This window comes from Camelina sativa, chromosome 16 (assembly GCF_000633955.1).
Source record: "Camelina sativa cultivar DH55 chromosome 16, Cs, whole genome shotgun sequence".
Taxonomy (NCBI): domain Eukaryota; kingdom Viridiplantae; phylum Streptophyta; class Magnoliopsida; order Brassicales; family Brassicaceae; genus Camelina; species Camelina sativa.
In genome coordinates this window covers 1284104-1298880 of record NC_025700.1, presented here as the reverse complement: position 1 = coordinate 1298880, position 14777 = coordinate 1284104, and the positions used below count along the sequence as shown (strand labels likewise).

Here is a 14777-nt window from a genome sequence, read left to right as displayed (position 1 = left end):
TTTTATAGATAACAGAAAATTTCAAATAAGTTTCCGAATAGTGGAAACAAGTTTCTTTCATATGGTCTCTATATTTCACTATAAATAATCATCAAAGGCTCCCATTATATTTCGTTTACATCACAAGCAAACCGATCCATATCAACTTCACAAAACTCACACACGTTGTTCAGATTACTCGATCGGATATATATATATATATATATATATATAATGTCTCATCAGGGTGCGAGTCTCCTATCCAAATTAGCCTCCGGTGACAAGCATGGAGAAGCTTCGCCGTACTTCGACGGCTGGAAAGCTTACGACAATAATCCTTATCATCCAACTCATAATCCACAAGGTGTTATTCAAATGGGTCTCGCCGAGAATCAAGTTCGTCTTCTTATATAATTCATATATACCACCTAGTAATGAATGAGTTCGTTACTTTTTTCTTCTTCTAATACGTTTTCCTATTTTATTTATGATTTTCTTTTTCTTTTCAGCTTTGTTCAGATTTGATCAAGGACTGGATAAAGGAAAATCCACATGCATCTATTTGCACGGCGGAGGGAGTTGATTCTTTCTCCGACATAGCTGTTTTTCAAGATTATCACGGTCTCAAACTATTTAGACAGGTATGATCTCATTTCTTATAAGTTCTGTCTTCGTATTATATAAGGTATATACTTATGTTACAGTATCAAGTGTTTTTTTATGCTTGAACTATTATTGATTATACAAATCAATGGAAGTGGTAAATTAAATATTGCATAGTATATAGCTCATTCACGTATGTTTTGTATAGTGATATTATATACCTTACATTTATGGGAGATTATGATTCGAATTTTTTTTTAGTCTTGGGAATTTTTTCCTTTTTTTTCTTTTGGGAATTAATTTGAGATGTGTAAATTACTAGAACTAATGATTTGTTTTTAAATAATGGTTTGTTTGGGGATGGAAAATTAAAAGGCGATTGCGGCGTTTATGGAGAGAGCGAGAGGCGGAAGAGCGAGTTTTGAGGCGGAGAGGGTGGTGATGAGCGGAGGAGCCACCGGAGCAAATGAGACGCTCATGTTCTGTCTTGCTGATCCCGGCGACGCTTTTCTCGTCCCTACTCCTTATTATGCCGCGTACGTTTTTACACAAACACTGTTAGTATATTCAAATAGATATTAGTTTACCAATTAATAATAACTTGAAAAGACATATGAATTAGTGATTTTTGGTGTTATAAAATAGAATTAGTGATTAAAATAAAAGTAATCGAAAAGGGCTAAAGTTTTAGTTACTTTATAACACATATATATTTATCTTTTTGTTGCTTGGTCAAAACCAAAATCCCTTCTAATAATGCGTTTTCAGATAATTAAAAATTGTGATATTTTGTTGCTTGGTCAAAACTCATTTTGATTGGTTCAATATTTTGGTAAGCAACATACAACCACACAAGTTGCAATCGACCGTTGACTCTTAACAAAAGTCAAACCACTAATTAACACTTAGTTGACTTACTCTTCACTCACAGAACTAATTAATGATTACTTTGTTAAAACATTTCAGATTCGACAGAGACTTAAGGTGGAGAACTGGAATTAGAATAATCCCTGTGGACTGTAAAAGCTCAAACAATTTCCAGGTTACAAAACATGCCCTAGAATCAAAATACCTTACTGCCCAAGAAACCGGTATCAAGATCAAAGGCTTGATTCTCGCGAACCCATCAAACCCTCTTGGAACAACTCTCCATCGAGAAGCTCTTGAAACTATTGTTAATTTCATCAACGACAAGCAAATTCATTTAGTCTGCGACGAAATCTACGCTGCCACCGTTTTTACTGAGCCAGGATTCATCAGTGTCGCAGAGATCATCCAAAATATGGATCATGTTAACCGAGACCTGATCCATATCGTTTACAGTCTCTCAAAGGACATGGGTCTTCCCGGTTTCCGAGTTGGAGTGATTTACTCTTACAACGATGTTGTTGTGTCCTGCGCAAGGAGGATGTCGAGTTTTGGACTGGTCTCCTCGCAGACACAAAGTTTTCTAGCTGCTATGTTGTCGGACCATAGATTTGTCGATAACTTTCTTATTGAGGTTTCGAAGAGAGTAGCGAAGAGACATCGTATGTTCACGGGAGGGCTTAAAGAGATGGGTATTACTTGCTTGAGAAGTAACGCCGGTTTATTCGTCTTGATGGATTTAAGGCAGATGCTTAGAGATCAAACCTTTGAATCCGAAATGGCGCTTTGGCAGGTGATTATCGATAAGGTCAAGATTAATGTCTCTCCTGGCTCGTCGTTTCACTGCTCTGAGCCAGGTTGGTTCCGAGTCTGTTTTGCTAATATGGACGAAGATACACTTCAAACTGGAATTGAGCGAATCAAAGACTTTGTGCTTGGAGACAGAGCCAACAAGAATAATAATAACTGTAACTGCCTTTGCAACAACAAAAAGGAGAACAAGAAACGTAAGAGTTTTCAAAAGAATCTCAAGCTGAGTTTCTCTTCGATGATGTACGATGAACATGCTAGGTCACCAAAGTTGATGTCCCCTCATTCACCATTGCTCCGAGCTTAAATTCGGTTCTATGATATTGCTCGATCAACTAGATTGTGACTATATCTATATAACAAAGTATATACGTAGATGACTCAATAAACAGAATATGTATTATTGAAAGTATGTAACTATCTGTATACTGCTATATAAAATTTTTCCAACAAGTAAATGTTCACCTTCCAATGAGCACATAGTAATAATCAAATTATGGAATGAAACATGTTCTTTTGTCTGTAGCTTGCACCTCAAGCTACAACTCTGTCCTGTTATCTTACACTTCTAGCTACAGCTTTGTTCTGCAGCTTACTTGCACCGACAGCTCCGTATCCTGATGAATTTGAATAGTAACGACTAACGAATCAAACTAACCAACCACTCAAAAATTATCAATGCGAAATTATACACATCATTGACTACTCCAATTAGTACAAGAAGAACAAGTAAACCATTAAGGCTTCTCTGTTTCATGTTCTCTGTTTCATCTATAGATAAAAAGGTATACAACAGACATATATATATACTTCTTCTCATAGATTTGATTTCATTATATAAAGTAGTACCAAAACCATATTTTATAACACAAATCTCTGCGGAGAAATCTCGTAAAATCTGAAATTAGGTTTAAAAGAAAAGGTTTAAAAGAAAAGATCACAAAACTAACTCATCTGATAACTACAAGTCTTAAGCTCAACATTATCAATCTCCAAGACATCAGTCGGGAAATCACATCCACCGTCACTCGTCATCCTCTTCTTCTTCTCAGATTCTTGTCCATCAAGCAAATCACAAGGCTTAGGATCAACACCACTAGTAACACCTTCAACATCACTACACATCCAAATCACTTTCTTATGCTTAGCCGCCATAGAGATCGTAGCATTCGATATACAAATACCAGTAAAAGGATCTCCAGAGATTCCTTCTAACCTCCCCGCCATAGAAACATTCTCAGCTACAATATCTCTGTAATTGATTCCGGTTATCTCCGGTAGAGCGTGAGGGTCGTAATGAGAATCAGCATGAGCTTTGTAATTACCGGTCATCCAAAAAACCCATTTCATCGTGTGTAGACTCATCCCTTTCACGTATATGTTCTTCACGAAAGCTCCTCTTCCCACGGCGGTTTTGATCCGTACGCCGGACTCTGTTTGGTACGCCGTGATGTCTTCAGCTCTCACGTCTTCGATTCCGCCGGACATCTCGCTTCCGAGCGCGATCGCCGCGCTGTAAGGGGAGATACATGTCAATCTACGGATCACGAGGTGCTTCGTCGGCATCCCGAACGAGATACCGTACTCGTCCCATCCGCTTTTCACGGCGATGCAGTCGTCGCCGGAGATTATGTAACAGTCTTCGATCCTCGTGTTCGTGCATGAATCTGAACCACGTCGGAATCAATTAAAATCCAAGTTAAAGAAGAAAAGTGAAGGATTTGAACGGCGACGTAGTACAAACCTGGATTGATGCCGTCGGTGTTCGGAGATTTCACCGGAGCGATGATCGTTACGCCTTTGACGATGATATTGCTGCCACGTAGGATAACTTTGTATTAATAATCTATTACAAGTTTGTTTCACGAACATTAAAAATTATTAAATTTTCTGTTTTATCTCTTTTTAATATATTTTCTAATTTTTTTATTGGTCAAAACATTAATAAAATTGGATAGAATTGGAATTTTTACCAACCATTTGCATTGAAAATCTAAAAAAGTATAGGGAAACAAAAATTTATCTCTAGAATAACTAAATAATAAAAAACGGAGAGTATCTATTATAATCGTGCGGCTGTTGTGATGAGGTGCATGGTATTAGTAGAGAGTGAGATACAGGAGATAATTTAAACCTGCTGTAAACCGGGTGGATGTTCCAAGATGGAGAATCAAGGAACGTTAGATTTGAGATCTGAATTGTATCTGAGAACATTATCTCAATCAGGTACGGGCGAGTGTATTTTAATTTGCCACCGTGGAATTTTTGCCACCAGAACGATCCTTGACCGTCGATCGTGCCATTGTTCCCTATAAAATAACATCCAACGGCTCTTATTTTGTTCTCTCTGTTTTTTTCGAAAAAAAAAGAAAAGAAATGATGATGAAGCTTTTACCGGTGATAATTACGTCGGAGAGATTAGTTCCGAAGATGAGACTAGCGAATCTTCCGCCGGCGGTGTCACGTCCTCGTCCGTACGAAGGCAAAGCTTTTAGAATTGGGTATTCGTTCAAGTCTTGAGCGGCGAGAAGGGTAGCGTCTTTGTGAAGAAACAGAGTGAAGTGGCTTGTGAGGTTGAAACTTCCGGTGAGCCATTTTCCGGCAGGGACAAAGAGCTGAGCTCCGCCGTCGGATGAGTATTGGCTGAGATGATCGACGGCGCTCTGGAACGCCTTCGTGTTTAGCGTCTTGCCGTCTCCGACGCCACCGAACTCTGTTATGGAGGCACTGTGGGATCTGCAAGTGGTTGCTGTGTACTCGAATGTTTCATATGACTGTGATACCTTTCTTCCTTGAGAAGAGGTTACGAAGTTTGAGAGGGTTATGATGGTAACTATGCAAGCGAGTATGTTCTTCATGGTTTTGTATCTGAAACAAGAAGAAAAAAAAAAGAGAGTTTAAATTAGGAAACAGAGGTTTTATGTTAATGACGCATAATGAACAAACTACTATTTGAAAGCAAAGCAAAATGGTGTTTATAAATATACATGTGTGTATTTGTTAGTTGAAGAGAGAAAGAGAATTACCTTGTGACTTGTGAAGCCTTTCTGAATGTGGATGAAGCTAAATGGTTTTGATGAAGAAGGGAGTGGAGAGAATTAAGTATTTATAAGTGGAGAAATAATGGAGAAAGATACGAATTTTTTTGTCTGAGTGTGCTGCTCTGATCTTATAAGTTCAGCAATGATTTTATCTCTTAGTGGTATCAATTGATTGGGAGATATAGCGGCGATAACATTGTCTGCAGAAAATGTTGAAAATAGTAGCAAACAGAAACATATCCTTTTTGTGGATTGTGGTATATACTAGCCCCTAATTTAGAAATCGCTAGGCGCTAGTCGGGCGGTCGAGGTGGGCCTAGCGCCTAGCGAGAAAATCGGAGATTAAACGAGGATTAATCGGGAACTAGTTTTAGAGTTATTTTATTAAATTAACAATAAAATAAAAATATATTGTACTAAATATATGTATAATTCTGTTTATGTTAAAAGTTACTATGTAAAAAGAGGTATGTCGTTACTATGACCATACTTGTTTTAAACGTAAAAAGTGAAAAGTATATTGTACTAAATATATGTATAATTCTGTTTATTTAAAAGTAAAATATCAAATAAAATATAAACTATAGTATTGTTTTTAAAATTATGGTAAAAACATAAAAACATCATTTTAAAAGAAAATTTTATGATTTTTGTTAAAAGTTATACAATAGTTATTGTAAAACATCATAATCTCTTAATTTAAATACCTAAATAACAAAAATATTTATGTTTGATTTTTATTTGGTTCTAAAACAAAATTGGTATACACAAAATTAAGCGGAATTAAGCGAAAAATAATCGGACTAGACATGCATAATCGGATTATCGATGCTAGGCGGAGATTAGTCATTTCGAGATGGAGAAGGTGGGCCTAGCGATTTTGTGGAGCGTAATCGGTGCTAGGCGGGGATTTTTAAAACAGGGATAACAGAGGTATGTCGTTACTATGACCATACTTGTTTTAAACGTAAAAAGTGAAAAATTCTAGTACTGACTAGAAAGAAGAGACTAAATGGATTATGTTTATAAGGCTGTGTGATCACTCTCTAAATCAAGTTCAATGGCATCATTGCTCTATACATATATAATAGAAAAGCATAAAACGATCATTCGCCTCAATCATACTTTAAATGTGTTTACATGTATCTTCTTCCCAAACATATAACAATCATAATTTGTTTAAACTGTGAGAGAGAATGTGAGGTGAACAACGTCAATTCCTTTATTTCGTTTGTTTTCAGAGACTCACGGGTTTTGATGTTTCAGTTTTTGATTTTCTTTCTAAAACAGATAATACAAGAATGGGTGATTGTCTCCTTGTGACCTGTGACTTATGAGAGTAGAGTACATACATCAGATTTGTCTTTTTCGACGTGGCTACTAAATTCTACATGTATATACCATTTTATACTCCTCGGTAGTTACTACTTACGGCAATTATAAATTTGTAAATAAATTTTACTATGGTAACTGTTAAGTGAAGTAACATGGACTAATGCATACAAGAGCAATTCTCCGATTGAGAATGTGTCAGGCCATGTTAAGTTAAAAGAGAAGCTTACAAATACAATATTAGATTAGATTATCCTTAATATATAGTATAGTCTTAAGTTTTAATTATTGTTGTTTTTTTGGTTTGCGAAGTAGGCTCCTCGTGAACTTTGGGGGTGTCCCACTTTCACTCCACTCATCATCCCACTTCTGCCGACCCACTTCTCACGCCTTCCATACTTACTCACGTTCACGGGTGCTTATGCTTATCTTACTTTTTCAATTTATTTTAATACAAAATCTGTTTCTTTATCGGGTTTAAACTATATTAATCTCTCTATTTGCAATAACAACCACCAGAAAATTGCATCTAGTCAGCATTCATATACATACTCTTGTTTCGAATTTTTATTGATTTGAATAAACAGAAGATGTTATAGTATTGAATAGTAAATTAAAATTAGATTTTACCCCGCGGTACACCGCAGAGCTATATTTTATTTTAGAAAAGAAAAACATAATTTGATTCGTAGATTAACGATATATATATATATATATATGAGTATATGACTAATGTTTTGCATATTTTAAATCTTTATCCTTTATATTTATACATTAATTAAAATTTAACCCATGTTCTAGCATTTGATTAATAATATTTAAAATTTATGCTAATGCTGCTATAACTCGTTTTGAAATAAACCTTGTTTTATGAGATTTTTAACATTTATAAGTCTAAAGATTCATAATAATTTTAATTTTTATTAAGTTTAACATAGAAATAATCATTTTTTTTAAATGGTGTTAAAATATAAAAAGATATATTTATTTTATTTAATAATTTAGGTAGAACTAATTAGTTTCTATAAAGACATTTCAAATTTATTTATAACAATTAAACCGAAATTTATAGCATATGCTCCTCTAACAATTACTACGTATAACAATTAGTTTTTATTAAAAAATAAATTTAATTAAATATTTAATGTCAGTGGCATTCCCTGTAAATAGTATTCAATATCAGGATTATTTCATAATTGTCTAAAAAAATGTATATATAAATAGATAGATACATGTACTCAACACACGCACATTACACAAAATTGCAGAACTTTTTAAATTTCCGATTTCTAGGCTGCAACAATGGATTACACTTAGGTCAAATCTTCTGGTTCAAAACTTTAAAACATGACATGATTCAAGATTTGTTTTCCTATTATGACCAAAATAACTAAATAATATATAGTAATGCGTAGTGTGGGTATGTGTTTCTTATTTCTTCTAAACTTATGATTATCTACACGAAAAGTGAAAACTCAGGCAGAAAATGTTAATGTCTTCAGAAAGAAACATTATTATCAAGAGATGGAACCTCTATTGCTTTCTTCTCCTGCGGTCGCTGAGAGTTTATCCTCTAAAATCTGAAGCAATTCATGGTACTGAGCGAAACCCAGGTGAGACTGCAACAACGAACAAACAAGTTTTAAAGAGGAGACCTACAAGTGGTGAGATGTTAAGTGATTGTTATGGAAACAAGAGTTACCTGTAATGTCATGCTATACGCTTTCCACAACCGTAGATCATACCGGAATATATCATAAAGAACCTGCGTTGTGACAATTAAAGAAACAATCTGGCTATGTCACTGTGATGCTTTGAAGTCGTGATAACGGTGGAAGTCTAAAAGATTTATACCTCGGACCGTTGTAATAGAGTGGCAAGAACAACTATCCATTCTTTGAACTTGACAGAACACATCTGAGCCAATAGAAACTCTGCATCTAACCGGTTCTGTAGCTCACTCATTTGCAGCTGAGGACATTTAATAGTAGAATTTCAGGTAAGATAAAGTTACTCAGCAATGCAGAGACTTTTACGATGCCATAGGGATCTTATGTGTTTGGTTTGCACATGTTTCAAGCAGCAGAATTAGAGAAAAAGAGTTTTGAACATGATAGAGACCACAATGGAGTTGATTCTTACCTTTTGCCCAATCAGCTCAAGTCCTGCAGCAAAATTCTGCAGCTGCGCACAACCATATCTTTCTCGTTGAAGAAAATCCTGGAGTTTTGGCATCATTAGTAATTTATTTGGGTCCAAGCATAAAAAGGTGAAAGATATAGATTGCCTACGTACCACAATATCAAACTGGGTGCCTTTGACGAATGCAACAAGCTTCGAAAGTTCTTTACCAGACATCAAGTAACTGGCATGACTTTCAAGTATGCTCTTTACAGAAGCAACATGAGGACTTTGGTCTTTGAACGAAGAGCTGCATCAGAGTCACGTGAATCAAGTAAAAAATGATCAGAAGGCAATTGTATTACTCTAGAAATAAAAAACCAGAATCAGAGTTGTAGTTTCCACCTCTTATCGAGTGATGATTTCTTGTGGCTGGAACCGAAGATAAGAAACCCGAGAAGCTTAGGTGATAAAGAATCTGATTCTGTTGGCGCCTGCTCAATGTCTCTTCCAGATCTTAGCAAGAACCTCACCTTACAGCATAATTGTCATAGACAAACATCATTACTCAGGATTCACGTTTTGAATTACCCATTTTAAACAAACAACAAGAACATCAAATACATACTAGCTCTCCAGCAAGATCATAAAGGGACTCATCAAGTGTCGCCTGCAAATTTACAAATAAACTTTTTTTAAGAACAGAAAGAAGAAAATTGACAAGATATAAAATTTAAATGCGACAGCCAAAATTACCTGCAATAGCCGCAATGCACAGTACTGACTGACAGCAACACCTTCCAGTTTGGCAATCACCTGCACAATTTCTATACTTCATTGTACGATTCGAAACATAGTGTAACAGAATTCTACAGAGTTCTATAATAAACAGAAGAATGCCTTATGTTGATACACCATTATATAACTAAACATACTCGAGGGTTAAGGATTTCTGAGTCTTACAAGTATATAGCACGCTGCGGTTCGATACCATCTTCGCTGGAAGCAGTCTTCAAACAACCTAGAACGCAAAAGAGAATATCAAGTTTCATAGCATAGAAAACAGTTTAGTCAACAAAAAGAGCAGAAAAGATCGGCGACGTTGGCCATCGTAGACGCTGCTCACTATTAAGTGTCTAGTACAGTAAACAAACCTAGTTTTATAGGCGTTATAAGAAACAAACAAGAAAACAAAGGCCAAACACAGAGACAGTGAAACATACGTTGTTGATATCCCAGCAGCAGAAAATAAATCAGCCCAGTGTCGGGCATCGGTCTTTCTGGCTACATTCACTACCACATCATAGTACTCCGGGAAATTTTTTATTAAATCACAAGCTTTTCTCAAAAGAGATAACTTTTTAAGATGTCCAGGTCCTGAAATCTGGTTCCGGTTTGGATTTGGCCTGAAATTTGTAATATGCCACAAGTTCAGGAAAAAAATCAAATTATGTGAAGCAAGACTAGAAGGTTAGGTAAAAATTACAAAGAACGGAGATAATTTATAAAAGATTGATAGCATTAGGTACCTAGAAATCTCTGCATCGAAAACAGTAAAAAGAAGCCACTCCAGACAATGGGAGAAGTGAGGTTTCTCTGCCGATAATTGTGCTAAGAGTAACGCCTCTTCATTTTTGTCTCTCTGTCCACATTATAAGAAAAGCAGAATAAGATTCTGAGAAATGAATAAAGGAAGAGAGAGAAGAGATCATTCTAACTTAAGAAAAGAGAGGCCAGGACCAACAATACCTGAAGGAGGTGGCGGAGCAGGCAATGTAGTATAGTCTGAGCCTGGGGTGTAGGCTCAAAACATGGGAACTCTGCGCTTGCCGAAAAGGACATCCTCTGAGAAACTCCAACAACAACACCCACGTTTGGTAAAAGTCCCAGGGGATACACCTCGCGATCAAATTCCAACTCTGGATCCAACTAAAAGATGGAACAAAATATGCATTTGAGTTGATAGATCAGTGAAAAAGTAGAAATTATAAGGGGGATGTGTTTGAATGTATATGTCATCAAACAATGATGTTACAGACAAAAGAATCAGAACAAAAAGAAGCTACCGATGGTGGTGAAAAATGGACTCTACTAGGATACATACCTGCAGGAAATCCTCTTGCATAAAAGGGTCTTCCCCAAGAGAAGGATACCAAACCTGTAATATAGAATTTTAGCAATAAACAAATCAGGAAAGTACGAAAGACAGGGATCAAATAGAGAGTTACTGTCAGACACTTGGGGGTAAGGCAATCCAAGATAGAAGAAGACTATAAAAGTGGACATAACAAGTAGCTCTGAAGCAGAAGAACTACCTGCATTCCTCGGTGCCCATAATCTAGCCAAGATACTTCCTCGACAAGATTTGTCTTCTCCTCCGACTGACCACATGTCACCCAAAATAGTTCAACTGAGTCTGTAAGTTCCCTTTCTCGTCCATCAACCAAATCAAGAAGTGAAAGCTCCCCATTTCCCCTCAGTATAAGACATCTACGGACACCACAAAGACATTTAGTATGACAGCATAAACTGAAAGGATGTTCTACTCTATTCATGATTACCTTGAGGGTTCCCTGTCTGGCAAATCAGAAGAAAGATCATTATCCAACTCGCTTTCTCTCGGATGCTGGTCAGGAACAAATCGCATTGCTACTGGATGGCTCTTTGCAGTCATGATGGACAACTCTCTTACTGTGGAAAGCTGTTTGTCATTTAATCACTTTAAGGTGCATGAAATGCAACTCAAGCGCTCACATTTGGAAGTTAAAAAGGTATACTTTACTGGAAATGATGCATTGAAGAGATAAACTGGAATATTTAACTACCTGTAGATCTGCTTTGCTCGAAGGTGTCAATTCACCATATATCTTCACATGGTAGACGTGGATGATAAACGGAAGATAAGATACGAGTATATAATCCTGGTAAACATCCATCACCATTGGTTTGCCAAGCAGCACTTTTCGACAAAGTAAAGAGCTCTGATCAAGGTGATATCTTGGATAGAAAAGCAGTTCATATCTGCAATAATTAGCAAACATACACATGAAATGGGCATCATTCAAAGACAAAATGGCGCGAAACGCTTTTATGTAAAAAAAAGTCTGGAAGAGTCGCAAATACATTTCTACCAAATGGCACTTTCTCTTCTTTGTAAACAGTAATAAATATAGCCAGTGAACCATGATTCGAAACTAATAATATAGATCGGGCCTTACGTATCAGAAGCTTCGATGTAGTTACAGATTACGACAATCTTTCCCAGCCATAACAAACCCTTGCAATGAATCTGTTGCTCTTGACTGACATCTCCAAAGACCCTCCACTTCTTAAATCTAACGTCATACAAAATCAGGCCATGTAAACCAGCAACCGCCAAGTATTTCCCATCCTCGCTAGCTGCCACGTGTTGAACAGGCCAATTTTGGGTAATATAAGAAACCTGGACCAAGAAAACGTATATAAGAAATTTGTTTCGAAAGTGATACGAATGAATGAGCAAAAGGGGATAACAGATATGTTGATACTCAACTGGAAGTTTTAGATGTAAAAGCTTAAGTTCGTCAGTGTCCTCCGCCTGAACCATGAGTAGTCTATCATCACCATACATTACCTGACGAACATAAGTTTTTCCTGAAACTCCTCTATTTAAGCAACACTTTCCAAAGGAAAATGCAAGAATTCTATCACATGATGCCTCCTCTGTAGCAAATAGTCTATATCCATATTCATCCCACTGGATGGCTGAAGTACCATTCATCAGTGGTTCGTATTTACAGTCTTGTTTTGGGTTAATTTTAGGGGAAGATGTAGAACTCAATCCAATTTGGCGGACAGTTGACATCAATCTACATCCAGAAACAGACCAAACTGCAAGTCCTCTCAACTTCCACCCAACTGCAAAAGCAGAATTATCAGGCGTCCATGCAATGTTACTGACAGGCCCAGTGTAATCCGCTGAATAACTGCAAGTTCAAAACAGTGTTATCATCCATGTAACCAAAATATCAAGGCATGACAAAAGAAGTAAAACTGAAAATCCTGAATAGACCAGCATATTTGTACTGGAATAAACCATTCAGGATTTCTGGATCCTTGCGTAAGTACAAGAACTACCGAAGGCATCTAAAATTCCAATTTTAGTATGACGCTATGGTCTTTACACAGACCAGAATAAATACCCCTAGAATAAAGACCCAAACTTTCAACACTAGAATTAAAAAAATTAAACCTTCACCACAATATAGAATATACCGCAGCAATTGTTTCTCATAGTAACAAGTTACTTACCCCCAGTCATGCAAAGAAACTGTTCGTAAGAGAAAGATCGATTGTGACAGATCATATAATTCCACCATCCCTTTTCTTGTACCTACAGCAAGAATTTGTTGCTCTGAAGCCACTGATGCACAAACAACATCACCACCCAACTTCTTCTCAGCTTTAATGCTCTCAGTGTACTTTAAACCTTTCTTATTCACAGAGCATACTACTAGCTGCCCATCAGAATTTAACACAAACAATAATTTCGAACGAGTGCAGAGTTCCAGCTGAACAATAGCCGATTTTGTTGAGAAATCATCAACAGATGCAAGTGTTTCCGAAGCTACTCCAGAAACTCGCCCATTACCAAAAGTGTAGGACAAGAGTCTATCATTGTTGCTATCAGAAGAATGGAAGCCAATACTGAAAGCTCCACCAAACTACAAAGACAAACAAAAATTTAGAAATCAGGAGTCCTGCACAAAGAACCCAAAAACAAACAACGCAGATAAAGCAGATCTACGTTATTATTACCTCTCCTTTCCAGGAAATACTATATAAACATCCATCAGAGAGTCCCAAAAGCATAGTTTTGCTGTCCCTCACAAAATTGCTCCTACACAGAGTGAAAGAAATTGGCCTTACATTTCCAGTCATAAAACATTACTGTGTCAACTCATAACGGTAAAAAAGTTGGGCACGGCAGAGACACGTACAGAAAAAAAGCACTTACACAGACAAGTCCTTCCCAGCAAAAGGGACCTGCTCACTTAGCAAAAGAGATATGGTTGCAAAACACAACTCCGATGGTTGTCTCTCTCCGGGTTTTACTCGTTTATCCGTAAATTTTATTTTATATATATGAAGAAAGAATGATGATGTCTGCAAAACAAAAACCCAAGAACAAAATAAAAGACATACAAATAGAGACAAACAGTTCTCTTAACAAAACAGGTAAGTGCCTATTGATTAAATTGATCCAAATGAGATATAGGCTTAAGAATGTCTAATATCATCGAGCTTTCAAAGGTAAATACAATGTGTGTGTGTTTTTGTATCCCCCAAATCGATGAATTCTCAGCTGAAAGAGTGATGCAGTAGCAGAAACCAGCTAAGTAAAAAGAGTGAAACTAAGAACTTACAAGAACAGCAATCAATTTAGAGTCTGGACTCCACACAGCATGCAAATTCTCTCCTTCTTCTCGCACCGACTTCTCATCTCTCATAAATTTTCCCAACCTCACTCGTTGCTATCCCGGAAAAGACACAAAAATCAAACAAGCTATCAGTTAACGAACTCTTAATTACGAATGACAGTGAAACGAAATGCAGAGATGATTAAGAGCAAGCACCTGAGAAGATCCCCAAAGCTCCAAATGAGAAGGAGAAACAACAAGCAATAGCCGACCTGCGAGCTTAAGGTACACGACTCGCTGTGAAGACGGACATGATCCCGCTAAAAGCGGGATCACCTGCGGCCATCCGTAAGCCATATACATCTTTTTTTTGGCTTTCTCTGTGAAACTCAAATCCTTTGCCTTCCTTGGCTATTGTAACTCAACAATGGATCTGAAATCCGAGGAGAAAGAAATTACAGATTCTGTTCACATACAGAGATCATAGAAACATTTGTTGGCAAAAAGGAGGAAGAAGAAGAAGAAGAAGAAGAAGAAGAAGAAGGTGGATCTTGCAGATCCATAAACGGAGCATCAAAATTGGAACACTGACCCAAAAATAAATCGCCCGACCGGTTTCGGGTTT

General features: G+C 36.8%; 3 protein-coding genes across 3 annotated transcripts; 1 reads left to right on the top strand and 2 right to left on the bottom strand.

Moving 5' to 3' along the window:
* On the top strand, positions 66–2711 carry LOC104749193 (1-aminocyclopropane-1-carboxylate synthase-like protein 1). The gene is made up of 4 exons (XM_010470783.2): positions 66–375; positions 489–620; positions 958–1118; positions 1549–2711. The coding sequence occupies exons 1-4, from the start codon at positions 214–216 to the stop codon at positions 2564–2566; spliced, it is 1473 nt and encodes a 490-aa protein (XP_010469085.1). The 5' UTR covers positions 66–213; the 3' UTR covers positions 2567–2711.
* Positions 3061–5500, bottom strand: LOC104749192 (probable polygalacturonase). The gene is made up of 5 exons (XM_010470782.2): positions 5286–5500; positions 4655–5127; positions 4394–4568; positions 4004–4074; positions 3061–3926 (listed from the first exon to the last, which is right to left on the bottom strand). Exons 2-5 carry the CDS (start codon positions 5115–5117, stop codon positions 3205–3207), a joined length of 1431 nt encoding a protein of 476 aa, XP_010469084.1. The 5' UTR covers positions 5118–5127; positions 5286–5500; the 3' UTR covers positions 3061–3204.
* Positions 7986–14736, bottom strand: LOC104749191 (RAB6A-GEF complex partner protein 1-like). The gene is made up of 23 exons (XM_010470781.2): positions 14369–14736; positions 14159–14266; positions 13750–13898; positions 13551–13632; positions 13044–13456; positions 12286–12718; positions 11972–12195; positions 11579–11774; positions 11315–11454; positions 11069–11243; positions 10858–10911; positions 10503–10682; positions 10283–10395; positions 9977–10159; positions 9717–9774; positions 9510–9569; positions 9382–9423; positions 9159–9286; positions 8928–9063; positions 8775–8852; positions 8487–8603; positions 8335–8397; positions 7986–8251 (listed from the first exon to the last, which is right to left on the bottom strand). The coding sequence occupies exons 1-23, from the start codon at positions 14513–14515 to the stop codon at positions 8150–8152; spliced, it is 3381 nt and encodes a 1126-aa protein (XP_010469083.1). The 5' UTR covers positions 14516–14736; the 3' UTR covers positions 7986–8149.